The 24876-nt window shown below is 46.0% G+C and overlaps 1 protein-coding gene across 6 annotated transcripts in view; it reads right to left on the bottom strand.

The window, feature by feature from the left end:
* Positions 1 to 24876, bottom strand: part of NSD2 (nuclear receptor binding SET domain protein 2) — a 128769-nt gene that overhangs the window by 62577 nt on the left and 41316 nt on the right. For all 6 annotated transcript variants that reach the window (XM_063664409.1, XM_054486554.2, XM_054486551.2 and 3 more), the window contains exons 2-5: positions 19510 to 20135; positions 16396 to 16558; positions 3759 to 3925; positions 2149 to 2631 (exon numbers count right to left, since the gene is read on the bottom strand). In XM_063664409.1, coding sequence (XP_063520479.1) covers positions 2149 to 2631; positions 3759 to 3925; positions 16396 to 16558; positions 19510 to 20106 — 1410 coding nt within the window. In that variant the 5' untranslated portion in view covers positions 20107 to 20135. The remainder of the gene's footprint in view (positions 1 to 2148; positions 2632 to 3758; positions 3926 to 16395; positions 16559 to 19509; positions 20136 to 24876) is intronic.

The raw sequence follows: 24876 nt of genomic DNA, 5'->3' as shown, positions 1-24876 counted from the left end.
TCTAACATCAAACCACCCTTGCATTCCTGAGAAAAGCCCTACGGATTACCCAGGCTGGAGTGCAGCGGCATGATTTCAGCTCACTATGGCCTCTGCCTCCCGGTTCAAGTGATTCTCCTGCCTCAGCCTCCTGAGTAGCTGGGATTACAAGCACACACCACCATGCCCAGCTAATTCTTGTATTTTTAGTAGAGACAGGGTTTCACCATGTAGGCCAGACTAGCCTCAAACTCCTAACCTCAGGTGATCTGCCCACCTTAGCCTCCCAATGTGCTGGGATTACAGGCGGGAGCCACCGCGCCCAGCCATGGGTTACTCTTGAAGGCATCACTCAAATGCCTTTCGCTGGCAGAATTTCCAGATCCCATATAGGGACAAAAAAACCATGTCCAGTAGATTCCTTAGAATACCCAGTCACCCATTTATGCATCTCTGCCTGAACTACTCATGGCTCCTTATTGTGCCATGCTGCCTGCCGCAAAATACATGCTGGCTAAAGATTCATGGAAAATTTTTCGAAGACAGACTTTTTTTTTTTTTTTTGAGATAGAGTCTCATTCTGTCGCCAAGCTGGAGTGCAGTGGTGCAATCTCGGCTCACTGCAACCTCCGACTCCCTGGTTCAAGCAATTTTCCTGCCTCAGCCTCCTGAGAAGCTGGGATTACAGGCATGCGTCACCATGCCCAGCTAATTTTTTTTGTATTTTTAGTAGAGACGGGGTTTCACCATGTTGGCCAGGATTGTATCAAATTCCTGACCTCGTGATCCACCCACCTCAGCTTCCCAAAATGCTGGGATTACAGGTGTGAGCCACTGTGCCTGGCCGACACTATTGTTTTTGATACCTTTAATCACCACATAGATTTAGACTACTGAATGGAAAATTCCTATGGCAGTAAAATTAAAATGAACACTTAAAAAAAAGCCTTTTAAGCATGAGACTATGATCCACTCCAAGTAACATAACCAAAAGTGGGAAGTAGGGAACCCAACTCCTTCAGTTCTTTACAGCCTTTATTATGTACTAACAGACTGTGTATTTTATGCAAACAATTAAGAAAATTATATAGGCCGAGCGCGGTGGCTCACGCCTGTAATCCCAGCACTTTGGGAGGCTGAGGTGGGCGGATCACCTGAGGTCAGGAGTTCGAGACCAGCCTGACCAATATGGAGAAACCTTGTCTCTACTAAAAATACAAAATTAGCCAGGCATGGTGGTGCATGCCTGTAATCCCAGCTACTCGGGAGGCTGATGCAGGAGAAGCACTTGAACCCGGGAGGCGGAGGTTGCGGTGAGCCGAGATCGTGCCATTGCACTCCAGCCTGGCAACAAGAGTGAACTCCGTCTCAAAAAAAAAAAAAAAAAAACAGAAAAAAGAAAATTATATAAATATCTTAATCACATTGCTACCCTTTTAAATGTCAGGGAAATAAATCAACACCCTCAGTGCCAGTGGACACAATGAGCTTTACAGATGAGCATATCCTGCACTGGAAGCTTCAGAACAGACTGCTGGAGAAAATGCTAACCTGGAGTCACACATTAAGGACATGGCCACACGCTTCAAGCAAAGCGCAGCCTGATGAGACCCACTTCCCTCTGTTCTAGTGTTTTTTTTTTTTTTTTGAGACACAGTCTCGCTCTGTTGTTACTCAGGCTACAGTGCAGTGATGCCATCACGACTCACTGCAAACCCCACCTTCAGGACTCAAGGGATCCTCCTGCCTCAGTCTCCCAAGCAGCTGGGACTACAGGCATGTGCCACCACACCCGGCTAATTTTTGTAGAGATGGGTTTTCACCATGTTGCCCAGGCTGGTCTCAAACTCCTGAGCTGAAGCAATCCTCCCGCCTTGGCCTCCCAAAGTACTGAAATTACAGGCATGAACCACTGTGCCTGGCCTGCTCTCGGTATCTTCTTATCCACATTAGGAAGGATATTTTAGGAACCCAGAGTGCAAGTCAAGTATCTTTTCCCTCAAGGGTCAGAATGGCTGTTCCCTAATAATACTTATTTATTAGATCTAAAATCTATGCAAGGCTCACGTTAGATTCTCCTGATAATGCTGAGAAACAGATGATTCTGCACTGAAGGGATGTTCCTCAAATTCTGAAACTTGCTAGCATGAAACACAACTTAGTACTGACCTCATCCCTGTGTTTTTGACAGAAGACCAAAAACTGGGATGCTGCATCTCCCTTCCTGCTTCGTGGCATGGAGACTGTGGTCTTCTTCCTCCCAAGAGGAGACCCTACTCCTCTTCTGGGGTCAGCCTCTGCTGTCTTTTGAGGAGTACTCTTCCCTATGTCGGGGTGACTCTCCAGGGTCTCTGCAGAGCTACACAGTTTGGCCCTCCGCCTTCTCTTCATGGGAATGCACTCTTCTCTCACAGACTTGGGGTTTTCAGCAGCTTCTTCACTGACTCCTGAGGATTCTGCCATTTCTCCCAAAGACTCTGCAGCAATGCCAGCCTCCTTGGCTACTTGAGGGTTGAGATGAAGCTGGTCCCCCACATAGAGAAAGGTGAACTTGGCTTTCCGCTCCTCCACTGACATGCTTGCAGCTTCTTCTGCTTGAACAATGCCCATTTCCCACTGGGCCCTCAATTTCCCTGAAATTGGTTTCAATAGCTGGGGAAAAAAAAAAAAAAAGAGACACTGTAAGTTTCACTACACAAACATAAAAGTTAACTACTTTTCCTAGGCACATGATTCATGCCTATAATCCCAGCACTTAGGGATGTCAAGGCAGATGGATCACTTGAGGCCAGGAGTTTAAGACCAGCCTGGTCAACGTGGCAAAACCCCATCTCTACTAAAATACAAAAGATAAGCCAGGCATGGTAGTGCATGCCTGTGGTCCCAGCTACTAGGGAGGCTGAGACACGAGAATCACTTGAACTGGGAGGCGGCGGATGTGGTAACCCGAGACCACGCCACTGCACTCTAGCCTGGGGTGACAGAGCAAGACCCTGTCTCAAAAAAAAAAAAAAAAGAATACTTTTACATTTTCACATAATTTTAGAAATAAAAAACTTGGCCAGCGTGGTGGTTCCCACCTGTAATCCCAGCACCTGTGGAGGCCGAGGCAGACACATCACCTGAGGTCAGGAGTTCAAGACCAGTCTGGCCAACCTGGTGAAACCCTGTCTCTACTAAGAATACAAAAATTAGCCAGGCGTGGTGGCAGGCACCTGTAATTCCAGCTACTTGGGAGGCTGAGGCAGGAGAATCGCTTGAACCCGGCGGGGCAGAGGACACAATGAGCCAAGATCATGCCATTACACTCCAGCCTGGGCGACAAGAGTGAAACTCCATCTCAAAAAAATTTTAAAAAAAATAGAAAACAGAAATAAAAAACTTATAAAACCAATTTTAGAATTCAGCCCAACATAATACCTTTATTGTTTCTTTAAACCAGAAATCAATTCCTATCACATTACATTAATATAATCCCTCTGTGTGTGTGTGTGTGTGTGTATATACATATATATTTGTACATATATATGTAAATACAAATTCTAAAACAAGTTATCTCTGAGAGTCATCAAATGAGCAAAAAAAAATAATAAGTTGTGTCTCTAAAAAAACTTTATCATATTGTAACATGGCATTCTTGGGCAAAAGTCAACAATGAAAGAGACTGTTAAGCCATTACAATATTTCAAGCAAGTATAAGTTCAAAACAAAAATAAGTTAACTTAAAGAATAGAAATTAAATTTCTGGTCTAAAAGTAGACTGAAGGGTCATCTATCACCTTAATTTTCTCAGCTTTCGTGGGTGCCTGCTTGGCACTTTCCTGGCATAATTTTTCAAACTGTCCTTCTCCTTCAAAAGCTACGAGGCTCTTCTCAAATATCCAAGCTCTTTCTGGGGCGTCACCAAAGAACTGTACGTGATACTGGCGTGCACTCTTTTTCTGACCTAGTTTTTAAAATAAAATGTTAGAGAATGAAAGTTAGAATCTGGGATGAAACTAGTCAAATCTACTGCTATTTTGCAGTTGTTTTCCTTGGTGTTGTCTGAGCCTATTAACCTCAAAACAAATTCTATACTTTTTATCCCTTCCATGACACATGCCAAAGAGGGAAACTAATTAACTTACAAGAGACTCAGATAAGGTTCAAAATTTAATGAGAAAGAAAGCCAACCAGGCCAGGCGCCGTCCCTCACGCCTGTAATCCCACCACTTCGGGAGGCCGAGGTGGGGAGATTGAGCTCAGGATTTCGAGACCAGCCTGGGCAACATGGCAAAAGCCCATCTCTACGAAAAATGCAAAAATTAGCCGGGTGTGGTGGTGTGCACCTGTAGTCCCAGCTACTCCGGAGGCTGAGGTGAGAGGATGGCGTGAGCCTGGGAGGCAGATGTTGCAGTGAGCCAAGATCATGCCACTGCTCTCCAGCCTAGGTGACAGAGCCAAACCCTGTCTCAAAAACAAAAAAAGAAAGAAAAAAGAATAAAGCTAGCTAGCTGACTAAATGCACTCCTTTATTCCCTCTTAAAAAGATACCAAATAAGACAAGAGGACATCTGCAAGAAAGGAGTGAGAGAGGCAGTGAAGGAGGCAGTATACTGGCATCACACAACCTGGGTTCAAATCCCAGCCCTGCTACCTACCAGCTAGCTACCCCCTATCTCACAGTGCTAGGGTGACAGGAGCATCAGTGGCCTCAGAAAGCAGCTCAGACCACAGAGTAACCCCACAGATGCTCACTAGTCTTACTCTTAGCTGAGAGGAAGAAGCCACGTCCCACAGTGCAGCCAGCGGGATGAGGAAAGAAAGAGACAGGCCCAAAATCCAAGAGAGGAGGTACCAGATTCCACTGAAGTCAAATGAGAAGGTGAATACAGGTAAGCAGGTTAAAAGGTCGGATCTCTGTGCCAGGTGAGAGGAGGGAGGGGGATCTCCCTGGCACAGGGTGGGGGCAGTTGCCACTCCCTGTCCCCTCACGCAGAACATTGGCCCAGATGAATCAAAGGATATTTCCTGAAGACCTGAAGTGCTCCAGAGGAAAAACCTCTCCAGTGAGTCTTTTGGAGATTCCCCCAATTAAGTGGCCAATGGCCAATCAGACCCTCTAACACAAAGGAGGGTGGATAACCAAGCCTCCCCACCCATGGTTGCAGGCAGCTCTAAGTGTTGTGCTCTTAAACACGAGCCCAGCACCAAGGAACCCCTGACCCAGGGAAGCATCCAGTATGAATGAATCCAAAACACACAGAAATGAATGGCCTTCTGCAGGGCCACAGACATAAGGCAAGGGAAGAGAAGATACCCAACAGAGAAACCCTGTGTGCTATGAAAAGAGAACACAGAAAAACAAAGAGGTATTTGAAATTCTAAAACACAACTATGAAAATAAAATTCAGGCCGGGCGCGGTGGCTCAAGCCTGTAATCCCAGCACTTTGGGAGGCCGAGGCAGGCGGACCATGAGGTCAGGAGATCGAGACCATCCTGGCTAACACGGTGAAACCCCGTCTCTACTAAAAATACAAAAATTAGCCAGGTGTGGTGGTGGGCACCTGTAGTCCCAGCTAACCGGGAGGCTGAGGCAGGAGAATGGTGTGAACCCGGGAGGCGGAGCTTGCAGTGAGCCGAGACTGCGCCACTGCACTCCAGCCTGGGCGACAGAGCCAGACTCCATCTCAAAAAAAAAAAAAAAAAAAGAAAATTCAACAAGAAAGCTTGGAAGATAAGAAATCTCCCAGAAAGAAGAAAAAAATTAAGATGAAAAATATCTATTTCCATAGCAACCTGTAAGATCAATCTAGGAGGTTTCATACCCAAATAATAGGCTTTCTGGAGAAACAGAAGCTCCAAGAATAAACCCAAAATCAAGTCTCCAACTAAAACAGTCCTAAGTGTCCCACTGCAACATCCACAGCAGGGCACACCCTGCTGAAATTCAAGCTGCTGGGGGTTGGGTGAAAGGCCAGCCTCCAAGTTAATGGAACAAGAAATAGAATAGCAATGTATGTGAAGAATAGCAAATTATGTGAAGAATGGCCAAAAACTCTGGATGCTAGAAGGAAATGGAGTAATACCTTCAAAATTCCTAGGGGAATTCTTCTCAACATAAAATTCTATACCCAGTCAAACCATCAATCAAGTGTGAAGATAGAAAAGTAGCATACTCTGGGCCAGGCACAGTGGCTCACGCCTGTAATCTCAGCACTTTGGGAGGCCAAGGTAGGCAGATCACCTCAGATCAGCAGTTCAAGACTAGCCTGGCCAACATGGTGAAACCCCGTTTCTACTAAAACACAAAAAATTAGCCAGGCATGCTGTGTGCCTGTAGTCCCAGCTACTCAGGAGGCTGAGGCAGGAGAATCACTTGAACCCGGGAGGTGGAGATTGCAATGAGCCAAGATCGTGCCACCGCACTCCAGCCTGGCATCAGAGCAAGGCTCCATCTCCAAAAAAGAGTAGCATACTCTGGGCTGGGCGCAGTGGCTCACACATGTAATCTCAGCACTTTAGGAGGCCAAGGCGGGTGGAATACTTGAGGTCAGAAGTTCGAGACCAGCCTGGCCGACATAGCAAAACCCCATCTCTACTAAAAATACAAAAATGAGCTGGGCAGGGTGGCATACACCTGTAGTCCCAGCTACTCGGGAGGCTGAGGCACGAGAATCACTTGAACTCAAGTGGCAGAGGTTGCAGCAAGCTGAGATCCCGCCACTGAACTCTAGCCTGGGCGACAAAGCAAGACTCCATCTCACAAAAACAAAAGTAGCATACTCTGAACTGCAAGGACTCAAATTTACTTCCCATACAAACTGTCTTAAGATACCAAAAATAGCCTCCGGGCAAAAAGAAAACTTAACCAAGAAAGAACACAGCATAGAACTGTAGGGACCAGCCCTACAGGGCCTGCGGGTTTTTCTCCTCGTGTGCGGAGACGAGAGATCGTAGAAATAAAGACACAAGACAAAGAGACTGAAGAAAAGACAGCTGGGCACAGGGGACCACTACCACCAAGATGCGGAGACCGGTAGTGGCCCTGAATGTCTGGCTGCGCTGTTATTTATTGTATACAAGGCAAGGGGGCAGGGTAAGGAGTGTGAGTCATCTCCAATGATAGGTAAGGTCAAGCGAGTCACGTGTCCACCAGACAGGGGGCCCTTCCCTGTTTGGTAGCCAAGGCAGAGAGAGAGAGGGGACAGCTTACATTACTTCTTCTATGCATTTCTCAGAGAGATCAAAGACTTTAATATTCTCACCAATTCTGCTACTGCTATCTAGAAGGCGGAGCCAAGTGTACAGGGCGGAACATGAAAGTGGACCAGGAGCGTGACCACTGAAGCACAGCATCACAGGGAGACGGTTAGGCCTCCAGATGGCTGCGGGTGGGCTTGACTGATGTCAGGCCTTCCACAAGAGGTGGTGAAGCAGAGTCTTCTCTAACTACCCCATGGAAAGGGAGACTCCCTTTCCTGGTCTGCAAAGTAACGGGTGCCTTCCCAGGCACTGGCGCTACTGCTAGACCAAGGTCGGCTAAGTAATGGGTGCCTTCCCAGGCACTGGCATTACCGCTAGTCCAAGGAGCCCTCTAGTGGCCCTGTCCGGGTGTGACAGAGGGCTCACACTCGTCTTCTGGTTACTTCTCACCGTGTCCCTTCAGCTCCTATCTCTGTATGACCTGGTTTTTCCTAGGTTATAATTGTAGAACAAAGATTGTTATAATATTGGAATAAAGAGTAATGCTACAAACTAATGATTAATAGTATTCATATATAATCATGTCTATATTCTATGTCTAATATAACTATTCTTATTTTAAGTATTTTCTTTATTATACTGGAACAGCCTGTGCCTTCAGTCTCTTGCCTTGGCACCTGGGTGGCTTGCCGCCCACATAGAACTACAGAAAACAATGTAAATAACTAGGGAAAGCAGCTTAAAGAAAGTCTAAGCTTACTGCAGTGCAAAAGGTTAAGAGTGCTAGCAAACCAGATTCAAGCTGGAAAAAGGAAGATTCTAGGAGAGAGCTCCAAGGGAAGAAAAGATGAGAGAAAAGAACTTTTTTACAAAGAAAGAAAATCTAAGTAGTAAGGAAAGAGGGTTAAAAGATGAGTTCCAAGGAGCAGAAAGGGAAGATGGGACTCAAACCCAGGTTTCCATTTTTTTTTTAAGGAGAAAAAATAACTATATAAATTATATAAATAGGAGAAACTAACTTCATAATAAGGATGAGTTTTAAGGATAAGGAGATGAATACTTGAAAAAAATTAAGGCTGTATGGACAACATAGTGTATGATTTCAAAAGAAAGGCAGTAATTAATTCCAAGGAAAACAAAAGGTTTTACCAGAAAGAAAATGCAATTACAGAACACAACTTGGTTTTTCACTGAATGATATTTACATAGTCAAAATTATGTAAATACTTATTTTTCATTTATTACAAATAGTGACTTAATTATATGGGGAGAATGGGCGGAAAGAAACAGAAAATGGCTGAAGAGTTCAATCTTCATTTTCCATGATAGAAAGTTAACAGAAAATGTCTACATGAGAAATCAAAGTATTAGAAGTAGAAGAAAATGTTGAAAGAGATAAAAATAATTACCTCTGGGGAGGAGAGAGGAAGGCAGGGGATGATTTTTCACTATTAATCTTTCAGTACAATTTGACTTGTTTTTAAGTGTTCAAACTTCTTTGATTTGAAAATACCTAAGATTCAAGGATATGTCAAGGGATTTGTGACTTCTTCCATTACTTTAAAACTTTGTAAGAACTTTTCTTAGTAATGAAAATGAATACAGGTATGTTATAGCATTTTTATAATAAAGAAAACCTGTAACAGCACACATAATATAAAATTAAACCATGTTTATAAATAATGACACAGATAAATGCTCCTTAAATGTCAGGTGGGAAAAAAAGCAGAAGAGATTATTGTAATCTGATCCCAAGTTTATAAAATAAATGAGTGCAACATTCTGAAGTTCTTTCCTATCTAGAAACTGGATAACATAACTGAATTTTCTACTATTTTTATGGGTTTCTTTAATCCACAGGAACTATCTTTTGGTCCAAGCTGAGAGGTGAATATCTCACTGTTTTTATTTTACCAATAATTAACCAGTTGTCCCAGTACTATGTATTAGTAATCGACCCTTCCTATGCAATTTTTTTTTTTTTTTTTTTTTTGAGATGGAGTCTTGCTCTGTCGCCCAGGCTGGAGTGCAGTAGTGCAATCTCAGGTAACTGCAACCTCTGCCTCCTGGGCTCAAGCAAATCTCATGCCTCAGCCTCCCCAGGAGCTGGGATTACAGGCCCCTGGGACCACATCCAGCTAATTTTTGTACTGTTAGCAGAAACAGGGTTTCATCATGTTGGCCAGGCTGGTCTCGAACTCCTGACCTCAAGTCATCCACCTGCCTTGGCCTCCCAAAGTGCTGGGATTACAGGCATGAGCCACTGCACCTGGCCCTCTTCCTATGCAATTTCTGATGTTCATTAATCACCATCTGTATAAAAATGCATGTCACTGACCTCCCCACCTACATCCCCTTCGAAGAGAACCTGGCTTCTACTAACAGTCCTGGTACCTAATTTTGTACTATGTTCCTTTTTTCCCCATCACAGCCCATTAGACTACAGGTAGTTTGTGACTCTCTGGGCTCAACTAAGCCAGAGTTTCTCTCCAGATTTTGTGGAGCCTGTTAAGTTCCATGCATGCAAAATGAACCCCACCAACAGACAAGGCTGCCTCAGAGATAAAGCTCCAGGGAGGGAAGAGGAGCCATAAAAATGCAGACAAGGCCAGGTGTCTGCGGAAGCCAAGAATGGAACACAGGAGCAAAGTCACAACGACATGAGACCACAGAGCCCCCTGGGAAACAAAGGACAAGCATGACCATGCCTGAGTTTCCCAGTTCAGTCTCTGGAGGGAACCAGAGCCCCAAAATAGGTAAAGCAGAAACTGCCAGAACTACAAGTAGAAAAACAGCACATCCACAATCCCATGGGAGATTTTAACACACCTCTCAGCAAGTAATAGAACAAGCAAGAAACAAATCAGTAAGAAGATAATACCATCAAATAGCACAAGACATGAGAAAGCCAGATTACCTGAAATATTTTTAGAAAATGCTAGAAGCTTTTTTCTTCCTATATAAAGCAATGAGGGTTAATTCCTAACATTCCCTTCCATAACACAGAAAAGGTGACAACAAAAATCTCCACAACAGAAAATTACTTGATTCCAGACCACAGTTATCCAAAGAGACCAGTGAGTGTAATATCTAAAACATACAGTTATCTTCTGTTTCCAACTTAAAAGGTTGAGCCTTGACCAGCCTAGCCAATATGGTGAAACCCCATCTCTAGCAAAAATACAAAATTAGCCAGGTGTGGTGACACATGCCTGTAGTGCCAGCTACTCAGGAGGCTGAGGCAGGAGAATCACTTGAACCTGGGAGGCAGAGGTTGCAGTGAGCCGAGATTGTGACACTGCACTCCAGCCTGGGTGACAGAGAAAAACTCTGTCTCGAAGAAAAAAAAGGTTGAGCCTAAAAGCTGCTAGTCCACCTAGGTGCCCTGGTAGACACCAGCTAACACAGGTTCTGCTGCTGTAAATTACAAAAATGCTATTAAGACTTTCATTAACTTAAGATTTCCAAAGGAAATTTTGATTTCCAAAAGAATCTAGATTGAGCTGTGGCTTATGAGTTATGTTCATTTTCGCATGTATATTATACTTCAGTTTTCAAAATTTAAGTATGTTACTAAGATACACGGATTCAAACCGGTCCATAAATCCCAAGCATGATAAATAAATTTTTTTTTTTAAACGGGGGCCGGGCGCAGTGACTCACGCCTGTAATCACAGCACTGTGGGAGGCCGAGTCAGGCAGATCACAAGGTCAGGAGGTTGAAACCAGCCTGGCCAACATGGTGAAACCCCAGCTCTACTAAAAATACAAAAATTAGCTGGGCATAGTGGTGTGCGCCTGTAATCCCAGCTACTCGGGACGCTGAGACAGGAGAATCGTTTGAACCTGGGAAGTGGAGGTTGCACTGAGCCAAGATCATACCACTGTACTCCAGCCTGGACGAGTGAGCAAGACTCCATCTCCAGGAAAAGAAAAAAAAAACAAAAAAAGGATAGGAATAGAGGGTAGAAAAATATAAAAGTACTGGCTTCACAGGACCCATGCTCAGCCCACTCCATGGCAGGAGCTATCTCTTCTTCACGTCCCTGTCCTTCCAAAACAACGACACTCACCACTCACTGTCTCATTCTCATCATGGGGTGCTGCAGGCCAAGTGTTGGAGAATCAAAAATGGACCCCAGAGCTCCACTTGGAGCAAGGGCTCAGCACTGCTTGGAGACCTACTGCACACAGAGTTTCCCTTGCAAACTCTGTCTCCCAGATCAATGAACACAACCAGCGACCAGACCTGGGCTCCTACATACCATTCTGTACTCAAAGAACCTAGGCCTTCTCTGAGGAATGGCTGATGCTAGGGTTGGGGGGCGGGTGGGAAAAACAGTACAAGATGAGCCTGGAACATCTTCTTGTACCAGAACGTAAAGAGGTGCTCAAGGGCTGACGGGGACATGTCAAAGGCATACAACTTAAAGGAACTTAATAGAACTCCCACTGGTCAAATTTGGGACAATGTGAGGACTTAAGAAAATAAGGACTAAAATACATAACTCTTTTTTTTTTTTAGGGGGGAGCTCATCTTCACAGAAAAATGACAGCTAAAATGTAGACAGTGCAATAATAGCCAGTTACCATTTAACAAGTCCATGATGAATCATTAAGGACTGCTGAAGCCATGGCTGTTGAGGACAGGTATGGTGGCTCATACTTGTAATCCCAACAATTTGGGAGGCCAAGGCAGGAGGAAGATCACCTGAGCCCAGGAGTTTGAGCCTGGAGTGAGCTATGATTGTGCCACTGTACTCTAGCCTGGACAGAGCAACAGAGCCAAGACCCTATCTCAAAACAACAACAAAAGCTACACCGTTGGGACAGACTACAAGCACAGCCTACAGGTCCCTCATTAGTGACAATGGGGACCCGTGCCTTTCCACAGAGAGCTCTGGTGGTCATTGCCTACCAGGGGTGGGTCAGCTGACACATAAGCTCCTCCTGATGTGGTCTGACTAGCACTCTGTCCTTCCCTCACTTCTCTTTGTTCTGCTCACTTCCTTTGACCCCTTTTCTTTTAAGATTATCTGAATCTCCTTTCAGCTGGAGGGTATCTACCCAGGCTTGACTCCTTCTGAACTGCTTTTCAAATGTACAGTATCTTTTATACTCTAATGCCTTCACACACAAAAAAAAGTATATTATCAGTCTTCTGAAGTAGGTTTGCTTGTGCCTCCTACTCTACATCCCACAATAATTCCTAGAGAAGCAGACTGCTGAGGTGAGGCAGGCCACTGCCCAGCCTAGGCTGGTGCAGGACACTCCCTTCTTCTGCACACAGATCTTTAGTAAAGGGCCAAAGCTACCTTTCAAGGTTCCAACTTTGAGATCCAGCCTGGCCTTTCTGACCTAGGTCTGATCATGAGAAAGCTAAAGCAGTCATGAGGAATTGGGGATTGGGAGTGCTGTTCTAGACTAGCAGAAGCTAAAGAGGCACAACCACCAGATGCAAAGTATGCATCTCAATCCCAAAGTACAGAAAAAGGCAGGTACGGGGCCTGCTGGGGACATGCCCCTATACCTGCTTTTTAGCACAATAACAGACCTTGTTACTGATGTGATGTTTCCCGAAATGTGGCTGGGTGCTGAGTCAATAAGGAAACTGTCCTTGTTCTGATGTATTTGGGAGTAACAGTGCCACGACAGCTACCAGCCATCATGCAACAAAAGAGATGGAGGCTAGGCACAGTGACTCATGCCTGTAATCCCATTGGGAGGCCAAGGCGGGTGGATCATGAGGTCAAGAGATCAAGATCATCCTAGCCAACATGGTGAAACCCCATCTGTACTAAAAATACAAAAATTAGCTGGGTGTGGTGGCGTGCACCTGTAGTCCCACCTACTCGGGAGGCTGAGGCAGGAGAATTGCTTGAACCCGGGAGGCAGAGGTTGCAGTGAGCCAAAATCGTGCCACTGCGCTCCAGCCTGGCAACAGAGTGAGACTCTGTCTCAAAAAAAAAAAAAAAAAAGAAAAAAAAAAAGAGATTCAACAGGTAGAACAAGATGTTTCAAGGTGGAGAATCAAGATGAGGGGATAGGTGTCTGCTGTGCTGTTTTACTTTGACTTGAAAGTTTTTAAAATAGATTAAAAAAATAGATCAAATATTTCACACATACACACAAAAGCTAGAATCCAAGTACACCCATTTGGCGTTATGTTTTGAAAACTGAGGGAATACCTGAGGACATGAAAACACTTAAAAACAGATATAAAACTATTAAAATTAACCAAACGCTAGGTGGCTGCAGGGTTAACAACTGGTCAAACAGGAAGGTTTTCAGGAAGCAGCTATAGAAGAAACCAGGGGAATGGGGGTTGAAACAATAAAAACTCGGGTTTTAAAAGTAAAAGTGAGGATAATAACAATTGCTAATATAAGAGTCCGGTGGTCACTGCATTAAGACCTTTCCATGAAGGTGATGGTATCATCTTCCTCATTTTCATATACAGGTAAACTGAAGCTTAGCGAGATTGAGTTCATTATCAAGATCAGCCAGCTGAACTAGACCCTGGCAGGCTGATTCCTGAGTCCCAGCCTCAACTGCAGAGAGTAACACAACGGTGCCATAAGCACAAGAGTGAAAGCACTTAGCCACAGTGCAAGGTCCAGGAGTCAAGCAAAGAAAGAGAGATGAGGCCGGGCACGGTGGCTCATGCCTGTAATCCCAGCACTTTGGGAGGCCGAGGTGGGCAGATCACTTGAGGTCAGGAGTTTGAGACCAGCCTGGCCAATATGGTGAAACCTCATCTCTACTAAAAATACAAAAATTAGCCAGGCGTAGTGGCACACACCTATAATCCCAGCTACTCAGGAGGCTGAGACACAAGAATTCCTTGAACCCAGGAAGCAGAGGTTGCAGTGAGCTGAGATCGCGCCAGTGCACTCTAGCCTGGGAGACAGAATGAAACTGTGTCTCAAAAAAAAAAAAAAAAAAGAGAGAGAGAGAGATAAAGAGATAAGTAAAAATGGCAGTATATCTGAATGTCAGAGAAGCTGTTGTAGATTACAGGAATTACTTAACTCCAAGGCAAGGGAAAGATGCAATGATATTAAAGTTGGGCTGCGGCACTGTAGCTCATGTCTGTAATCCCAGCACTTTGGGAGGCCGAGGCAAGTGGATCACTGGAGCCCAGGAGTTTGAGACCAACTGGGCAACATGGCGAAACCCCATCGCTACAAAAGAATACAAAAATTAGCCAGGTGTGGTGGCACGCACCTGTAGTCCCAGCTACTCAGGAGGCTGAGATGGAAGGATCACCTGAGCCCAGAAGGCAGAGGTTGCAGTGAACTAAGATTGCGCCACTGCACTCCAGTCTGGGTGATGGAGCGAGACTCCATCCCAAAAAAAGAAGAAATTAAAAGTAATAAGCCCTAATAAGAAGAACAAGGAGACTTTCAAAAGACTACTTCAGTTTCATAGGCATGAGAGGCTAAAAGCTAAAGATGGCATCATATAAATAAGTAAATATCCCCAGACACTAAAAAGGAAATCAGTAAGAGCTGCTTGTGTGCCACACAGAAAAATGACATGGGAGTCACAAGGTTTGCTGTGTGGAGACTGTGCCTGGTTTTAGAAAGCAGAGAAAGAATTAGCAACCCCTCACACACACCCATGTGTGCCTGCACCCGGGCTGCAGAGGCTTGAAGGTCCATCCTCAAACAAAGGGGAGACAGCTTCTGTCTCAACCAGCATTTATTTTTTCATATTCTGACCAAGTCTAGAGGCCCTGGGGTACACCCTAGGGTTCCCGCAACCCCTTGGAAAGGAATCCCCGAATTCTGGCAAGCCAAGAATGCCAAAGGTCCTCCATGAAGACAGAGATGAAGCCAGGCCACAGGCTCTTCTGCCACAACTCCTGCAGAGCACACATGGCACAGGACAGGAGGCCAGGGCAGGACTCAGGCAAGGGCACCCAGGACTCGGCAGAGGCCTCTTCGTCCTCAGCCTGCTCCTCTAACATCTACATCTGCCAGGGAGGCACCTCTGTACCCCACTCCTAGCAGCCACCTGCTCCCACAGCCAGCTGACAAGCCTATTTTGGCCATGCAGGTGGCAGTGCAAAGACATAAGCTCATAGCAAGGGCAGCAATGCTGCCCCCACAGGAGCTCAGGCCTCCAGCCAGAGACCAGAAGGGGACATGTACGCAAGGACCACCAAGGGGCCATAAAGGCTGACTGGTCAGCAATATTGGACTGGAGCACTGGCCTGGTCTGGCCTGACTCTAGATGCCACACTTCCAGAGGGTGCACAGATCAGATCACAGAGTGACACTAACTTGCTCAGTTCTAACTCCGCACTCGCCACATCGCAACTTGCTCAAACTAAATTCCAACTTCACTCTAGAAGAACTTTCAGAAAAACCTCAAACCACATTATCTTTTACTATTCCTCTAAAAACACATTTATGGGTTGACCAACTACTATTTGCTCTGTATCAGGGACATATAACATTCTTTTATTTTTTGTGAGACAGAGTTTCGCTGCTGTTGCCCAGACTAGAGTGCAATGGCGCGATCTCGGCTCACTGCATCCTCCGCCTCCCAGGTTCTAGCAATTCTCCTGCCTCAGCCTCCTGAATAGCTGGGATTACAGGCGTGTGCCACCACGTCCGGCTAATTTTGTATTTTTAGTAGAGACGCGGTTTCACCATGTTGGTCAGGCTAGTCTCAAACTCCTGACCTCAAGTGATCCACCCGCCTCGGCCTCCCAAAGTGCTGGGATTACAGGCGTGAGCCACCGCGCCTGGCTACACATTCTTAATATGTTACATCAGCTGCTCCATGTAAAAATCAATTTATCTACCCAAGCTTCATAACACAAAGATGATCACTTCCAGTGTTTTCCATCTTCCCATAGGCCTAATAAAATTCACTTGGACATTTTTACAACTTAAACTTAGCATAAAACACACTTGCTGCAAATCATCCTGAAGCAAGCAATCATTGTAACTAAATAATAAACTATCATAAAAACAGAAATTATACAAGGCAAAGGTCATGTCTCCCTTAACACTAACTCAATCAGATGAAGTACGTATTTGAGTTGAATATAAAAAGAAATGGCAACACATCACATTTGAATCAATCACTAACTTTAGGTAAAGCTGCAAAAATGAACCACAGCAGGGCTGTTTAGAGAGAGTAAGAAAGAAGCCTGGAGATGAGAAAGATTAAGTGCAGAAGAGAAAGTTGGAAAAACAACCCAAAGAACACAATACCTTTAAGTTTGGTATAGCTGTGAAGGAGTGGATCCGCAGAAACCATGCAAGGCCACCAAGGGTAACCCGACACTTTGGACCACACCAAATCACCAACGTTGTATTTCAACAGGTGGTCTTTGTCTCTTCCAGTGTTTGGACAAGACTCTTTCTTAGCTGGAATCTGAAAATGAACAACAGAAGACAAACACTAACACATCCAATCACTACCTGTGTATCCAGAAGACCAAGGATTCACCAGGCTACAATGTCCAAATACACACAGACCCCCAAAAATGGAATATGCTCCTTTGCTGTGTTTTAGATGATAGCCTCAACATCGTTTCATCAAAATTTTGTCTCTCAGGCCAGGCGCGGTGGCTCAGGCCTGTAGTCCCAGCACTTGGGGAGGCCAAGGCGGGCAGATCACAAGTTCAGGAGATCGAGACCATCCTGGCTAACACAGTGAAACCCTGTCTCTACTAAAAATACAAAAAATTAGCCGGGCGTGGTGGCGGGCGCCTGTAGTCCCAGCTACTCGGGAAGCTGAGGCAGGAGAATGGCGTGAACCCGGGAGGCGGAGCTTGCAGTGAGCCAAGATCGCACCACTGCACTCCAGCCTGAGCGACAGGGCGAGACTCCATCTCAAAAAAAAAAAAATTTGTCTCTCACTCTCAGCTAAAGGATCAGGACAGTGCATAGCACACAGCAGGTGTTCAACATTATGAAGATCTCTATATAAATCTATTTCCTTGGCCTAGTATTAATAGATGGTCTTTAATGGTACTTTATTCAACTGGTCAAAAAGGAATTCTCACAGAATTCCAAATCCATACTGACTCCTGCCCCCCCAGTCATGTCTGACAATCAGTTCTCAGCAGCCCACGTGTCACCAACATGAACCGTCCCAGTGTGGTGAGGGCAAGGGCACCAGGAGGACTAGGAGCAAGTCTCGGCTCCATCACATGTAATTTGAGTCCTTGGGGCTCTCTGAGCCTCGATTTCTCCATCTCTAGAACATGATGAGTAGGTTGAGGCTGAACATTCCACCAAAGAAAAACTCCCCACAAGCCACTCACAGTTCTGCTTTCCAGTGGAAACAAGCACAGCCAGCATGGCCCCAACCCTCCAAGGGTGAATCTCTAGCCTTGCTCCTCAGAGCACTATACACATGGGTAGATTGTTCCACTGCCTCAGGCCTCAGTTTTCTCACCTGTGAGCTGAAGATGCCGGCCCAAAACCTTGCCACAAGCATGCTGGTGAGGGCTGGCATGAGCTGCCACACGACACATTTTCATGTTTTTTTGATCCTCCCACCTCAGCCTCCCTAGTAGCTGGGACCACAGGCAGTGCCACCACGCCCAGCTAATTTTATTTTTTATAGAGACAGGGTCTCGCTATGTTGCCCAGGCTGGTCTTGAACTCCTGGGCTCAAGCAATCCTCCTGCCTCAGCCTCCCAAAGTGCTGGGATTACAGATGTGAGCCACCACACCAGGCCTGACATACTTTCAGAACAGCTACCAGATGACTGCACAGCAACCCAGGTTTACATTTATTGACCCCACTCTCCAGAGGAAGAGTCAAAATTCAGGTGAGTTACTCAAGTTTTAACAAAACCAAGGGACACAGCTAGGAATAAAAGCCAGATTTTTTTGTTTGGTTTGTTTTTCAGTTGGAGGAGAAAGAAAAAGCCAGCTCTGATGCAGGAACATCGTTTGAGGCCAGGAGTTTGAGAACAGCCTGTGCAACATACCAAGACCCTGTCTCAAAACAAAACAGCTAGGTCTCTGACAACTTGCACAGGCCTCTTCCCAAGCAAAAGCATGAGGTTCAATACTGCCGCAGGCACTTCAAAAAATCTTTCTAGGCTGGGCACGGCAGCTCATACCTGTAACTCATGCACTTCAGGAGGCGGAGGTGGGAGGATCGTTTGAGCCCAGGGGTTTGAGACCAGCCTGGGCAACACAGCAAGACCCTGTCCTACAAAAAATAAAAAATTACTGGGCATATAGTGGTGCACACCTGTGGTCCAACTACTCAGGAGGCTGAGGTAGGAGGATCACCTAAGCCTGGGAGGTCAAGGCTGTTGTGAGCCATGATCACGCCACTGCCCTCTAGCCTGGACAACAGAGACCATCTCAAAATAAATAAATAAATAAAATTTAAAAACTTCACCACTGCAATTACATGAACGAGAACGAAACAGCTCCTGAGTAATCAAAAAACGTTTTTTTAACCCTCAAAGCTCTTCATTATTTTAACAATTTCAAGGAGCTGCAACTAAAAAGCAACACCCTACAGACCACCAGATGAACAGAGACTGCTGCCCCATCAAGAGTTCTTTCCTTCTGCCAAAGCCATGGCCCCTCGGTTGTTTCGTATGGCTTATACTCATCTGAGTGTCAGGGCCATCCTGAGTGCCACGTGAAGGCATGGAAACACCAACCACCAGGCAGAATGGAGCAGCGCCACCACACCTTTCCATCGCAAGTTAGGATGAAGAAACACTCATTTGCTTGTGTTCAATGTGCTGGGCTCTGCACCAGGAACCAAGAACAGGAGGCAAAAGACACATCCCTAGGCCTCAGGGAGGCAGGCCATCTGCTGGACCACTTAGCTGAGGAGACAGTAAGTGGACACTGGACCACAGGGTAAGGACAGCGGGAGCACCTCTGCATAGCTCTGCTTCCCACTCATCAGATGGTGCAGACTTAAGAAGTCACACTCTAGAGCCCAGCCTGTCTCCACTGACCACATCAGGCTAAAGAACACCTTGGAGATGAGATCCATGAAAAGAATGTAGCCTGACGTTGTCAAGCAAGGGCTCTGAAACTGGCAGAACCACGTTAAGAAACAGGCTTTGCCTCTTTTTAGCCATTTGAATCTTGAACACTTAGCTCTCCTCTCTAGACCTCTCAACTGGCTCAGCAGCCAGCTGAGAACTGAGGAGGGAGTGCCAGGGCATCCTGGAGCCCGCCCTCCAACCCACAGCCAGGGCTCAGGCAAGTGGCTGGAAGTACCAGGCCTGTCCTCACCTTCTCCGCCCACCCCAGTACTCGTGCAGGTGCCCTCATAGGGTGGCCATGCTCACTGCTCAAGGTCACGTGACCCCTTACACAATGTCTCCTAAATACCTTTTTATCTGAAGGACTTGAGATCTTAGACACAAGAGCTGCTTCGACAAGGCCCTGCTCCAGCAAGGAGTCATATTTTATGCTCCTCTTCCTGTTCCTTCTCGCCTTGTTTTCTGGTTTTTGTCCATTTTCTTCTGACTGAGACACATCAGCAGCACTGTCACCACAAATGGAAGATTCAAAGAGAGGCTTCCCATTCATGTACGTTTTGGTGATTTTCAGCTTAATTTCTGGAGAGCCATTTTTGATAGGGGTAGTGTTAGGGGGAGTCCCAATCCCTTTCATTTCCGGGGACTCAAAACGCAGTTTGGCATCGTGTGCGCCGGGTTCTCCATTGAACACCCGGGAAGTGAGATCTTTCAGCTTGTCGGCTGGAATAAAGGGCAAGGCGTCGTGGCCGTTAAACTTCTGCATGACCCCCTCCTGCAGGCTACTGGACAGCTGGGCTTTGCTGAGGAACACAGAACACTCGCGATTCACCTCGCAGCTCGGAGTCTTCCCGTTGGCACTGCCGAGGATTTCCGGTGCCTGCTTCATCTTTATGCACTTTACAACACTCTGAACAGAAAGGGGACTCTGCTTGATGCTAAATTCCATCCAGCCCAGATGCTTCCGTTCTTAGAACACTATGGTATTAAAAAAAGAAAAAAGAAAGAAAAAGCAATTACATTTAAAACCTAGGATAGGTATGCCAGGACCTCTACAGTTTTGTGGGGTCTGATTTTCTTTGTAAGCAATTTATGACGTTTTTATAATAATTCAGGTCACAGAAGGCAGTTTTAGTATCACAAAAATTACACGGAATCACAAAATGATAAAGCTGAAAGAACAAGGAATCATTTTTTAAAGGAAGAACATGAAAGTCAGTCAAGACAGCAAACCCCAGTCATACAACTAATAATCTACAGTGTGGCCATGGACGCATAACTTAATTTGCCAATCATCCCTGAAACACAGATTTCCACCTGTCCACCAGCATATACTTAAAAGAGCTAATATGTGTGAGGCAATTGGCATAATGCCAGGCCTACGCAAAAGGACAACAGGGAATAGCATAAAAGCAAAATCAACACTAACAGGAAAAGAGCTCATCCCAATCCCTCCTGTTACAGCTGAGGTATCAGGCGGAGGCTCAGAATGTGCCCAAGATGACCTGGTCAGCAAAGTTTAAAACCAGATATTCCAACTCCAAGCACAGGATTAGCTCCAGGTTGATGAAAATAAGAAGCAAAAAACCAAGAGTCTCCAAGGGTGAAAGCATTCCCAGTCAGGTCTGGCTATGCTCAACCCAGTATTCTTATCTCAGTCCACTAATCCCCTCCGTGTTCACGCCTAAATTAAACAAGAAGGAACACAGCAGTAAGGTCACATTTTTTAGCTACTACCTGAAGATTAACTACTTGAGAACAACACTGCTGAGCCACAACACAGGTTACTTTGCCAGTGCACCCCACACTGGCCAATGAGGCCCAAGTGCAGAAGGGGCAGTTTAGGAAGGTAACTCTGGCTGCAGCGTGGTGGTGTAGGGTCTTCACTGCAAAGCTACAGTCCCTAATCTGAGACATCTAGTGAAGGGGCCAAAGCCCCAAAACACAGCTAGGAATAAGAAACAGGTAGGCACCCACCCCAGTTGGGAAGGCATCTCTCAGGCGTACACTATCACAAGCTCCAATAACAGCCCTCTGAGAAGGCAGAAATCAACAGCATCAGACACTGGGGAAAATTTGAGTACAGTAAGGACCAGAGATGCCCGTGGACTAGAACAGCGGTTCTCAAATGGGGAGGATTTTGTTCCCCAGGGACACTTAGCCTCATCTGGAAGCATTTTTTATTACCACCACTAGGGGGCGGCCCCTGACCTATGATGGGTTGTGGTCATGGATGCTGCTGCATCTCCTGCAACGCAAAGGATGCCCGTGCAACATGGCTATGCGGCCCGAGATGTCCACAGTACTGAGATGGACACCTGACATGCAGCAATAGGGGGCTGCTGGTGTCTGCAACCCGCAGTCTCCACAGAAAAGCAGACAGCTGAGGAAGGAGACAGGAAAAAAAGAGCAAATGTAAAACCCTGAAAAAACGTTAAAGTCCCAGTTCAGCTACATGCGCTCTGGACAACTCTTTAACACCAAAACACATACAAATGTGTTCTGTCTGACCTGCACAATTTCTTAAAAAGGTAGATCAAAGTCAGTTCCTCTTCCAGCTCATATCATACCAACTGTCCCAAGGTAAAAACTATAACCCTGGACAAAACATAAAAAATCACCTCCTGAAGGAACTGAGAGCAACCAAAAGCAGAGAGAAAATGGATTGAACCAACTGTTGAAAGAAAGGGAACAGCACTGGGTGAACTCCATTTTTAAATGTGTGACTGAGGAGAGTTTGAAGCAACTGTAACAGCTATAAAATGAGGAGGGAAATCTCAAGGAGAGAGTCTCAGAGGGGAGCCCCAAATTCTGCCTATAAACTGTGCCCAAATTCCAGACTGATTCCAAGCAGCCTAGCTTATGAAATAACTGAAAAGAGATTCCAGCTGCTGGACAAAAAAAAAATAAAATAAAAAAGAGGTGTGTTTTTTTTGTTTTTTTTTAGACGGAGTCTTGCTCTGTCACCCAGGTTGGACTGCAGTGGCGCGATCTCAGCTCACCGCAACCTCCACCTCTCGGGTTCAAGCAATTCTCCTGCCTCACCCTCCTGAGTAGCTGGGACTACAGGCGCCCACCACCACGCCCGGCTAATTTTTTGTATTTTTAGTACAGACGGGGTCTCACCATGTTACCCAGGATGGTCTCGATCTCCTGACTTCGTGATCCGCCCGCCTTGGCCTCCCAAAGTGCTGGGATTACAGGCGTGAGCCACTGCACCTGGCCACAAAACCATTTTTAAGGGGAATGTGGTCAGGCTTTGGGAGGCCCAGGCAGGAGGATCACTCGGAATTCAAGACCAGCTTGGGCAAGACAGTGAGAGCCCATCTCTACAAAAAATACAAAAATTAGCCAGTCGTGGTGATGTGCACCTGTAGTCTCTGCTACTCAGGAGGTTGAGGCAGGAGGATCGCTTGAGTCCAAGAGGTCAAGGCTGCGGTGAGCTATGATTGCACTACTGCGCTCCAATCCGGATTACAGAGCAAGACTGTAAAAAGAAGGGGGAGAAAAAGGAAGCAGAGCCTCATGGATCTGTGGAACAATATTAAAGGGTCTGGGGTCCCACCCAGAAGGAGGAGAGGAAAAAAAAAAAAAGGCAAAAATATTTGGAGAAAACAATGGTCCTCCAAAAGTTCCCCAATTTAATAAGACACAAATGTACAGATTCAAGAAGTTCAGCAGCTGGGTGAGGTGGCTCATGCCTGTAATCCCAGCACTTTAGGAGGCTGAGTCAGGTGGATCACTTGTGGTCAGGAGTTCGAGACCAGCCTGGCCAACATGGTGAAACCACAACTCTACTAAAAATACAAAAATTAGCCAGGCTTGGTGGCACACACCTGTAATCCCAGCTACTTGGGAGGCTGAGGCAGGAGAATCGCTTGAACCCAGGAGGTGGAGGCTGCAATAAGCAAAGACCACGCCACTGCACTCCAGCCTGAGTGAGATTCCGTCTCAAAAATAAATCAATAAAAATAAAAATAAAATTTTTTGTAGAGACGGGATCTTGTCTTGTTGACCAGGCTAGTCTCTAAGTCCTGGCTTCAAGGAATCCTTCCACCTCGGCCTCCCAAAGTGCTGGCATTACAAGCAGGAGCCCCTGTACCCTGCCAAACAATTTTTTTTTCCCTTGAGACAGGGTGTCACTACCACCCAAGCTGGAGTGCAGGGCAATGGCACAATTTCAGCTCGCTGCAACCTCTATCCTTCAGGGCTCAAGCAATCCTCCCATCTCAGCCTCCTGAGTAGCTGGGACTATAGGTGTACCCCACCATGCTCAGCTAACTTTTTAATCCTTTTTTTGTAGAGATGGATCTAACTATATTGTCCAGGCTGATCTCAAACTCCTGGGCTCAAGGGATCTTCCCATCTCAACCTCCCAAAGTACTGGGATTACAGGCATGAGCCACTGCACCCAGCCCAAACCACCTTCCTTTTTTTTTTTTTTCTTCCCCTTTGAGACAGAGTCTCACTCTGTCACCCAGGCTGGAGTGCAGTGGTATGATCACGGCTCACTGCAACCTCTGCCTCCCAGGCTCAAGTGATCTTCCTGCCTCAGCCTCCTGAGCAGCTGTGAGGACTACAAGGCACTTGCCACCATGCCCAGCTAATTTTTGTGTTTTTGTACAGACAAAGTCTCACCATGTTGCCCAGGCTGGTCTCAAACTCCTGGGCTCAAGCGATCCACCCACCTTGGCCTTTCAAAGTGCTGGGATTACAGATGTGAGCCACCATACCCGGGTTTAAATATCGTTCTTATGTTGGGGAAGGCAAGGAGTGGGTAAGTTCTTAAGTTTAGAAAAGTATGAAGAATAGGACAAACTAAACCCACCACGTTGAAAGACAATGTTTTGCATTCTGCCACATTTGCTTCCAGTTTTTTGTTGTTGTGGTTGTTGTTTTGAGAAGGAGTTTCACTGTCACCCAGGCTGGAGTGCAATGGCCAGATCTCAGCTCAGGGCAACCTCCACCAGGTTCAAGCGATTCTCCTGCCTTAGCCTCCTGAGTAGCTGGGATTACAAGTGTGTGCCACCATGCCCCGCTAATTTTGTGTGTGTGTGTATTTTTAGTAGAGACGGGATTTCACCATGTTGGCCAGGCTGGTCTTGAACTCCTGAACTTGTGACCCACCCACCTCGACCTCCCAAAGTGCTGGGATTACAGGCATGAGCCACTATGCCCAGCTGCTTCTAGTTTTTACATGAAAGAAAAGAACTACAAATAATAACCACTACAAATGTGTATTTAGTGCTTCCTCTGTGGCACTCTGGTTTGAAGGCAGTCTCCAAACCTGAGAACTAGGAAAGGAAAGGAGCAATGGGAGCCAGCCCTCATGGGGTTGCCAGGTCCAAGAAGCCAGGGTCACCTAGGCAGACCATCCACCTCCACACCCACAACACTATAAGGTAGGCACGACTCTTCCACTCCACAGGTGCAGAGGCTGTGACACCCAGGTCGTACAGCTGGGAAGCAGAGGGGCAGCACTCAAATATAAGCACTCTACCTCCAGGTGCTGCCTCCCACCAGTCTGGTGAGGAGTGAATGCATAAAGCACAAAAAGATGAAGTCTACCTTATTTCCAATGTATAAATTCCATTTGCTCTCCCCCAGAGGCAATCTCCATCATGATCTTCCTATACATCCTCCCAGGCTATAGTGTGTATTCATTAACACAGAACTGTTGCATGCAGTTTGTATTGCTATAAACACTGTCATACCTTTG

This window comes from Pongo pygmaeus, chromosome 3, assembly GCF_028885625.2.
Source record: "Pongo pygmaeus isolate AG05252 chromosome 3, NHGRI_mPonPyg2-v2.0_pri, whole genome shotgun sequence".
In the NCBI taxonomy this organism is placed as follows: Eukaryota; Metazoa; Chordata; class Mammalia; order Primates; family Hominidae; genus Pongo; species Pongo pygmaeus.
Note: the sequence above shows the minus strand (reverse complement) of the source record. Positions and strands in the feature narration are given on the sequence as shown.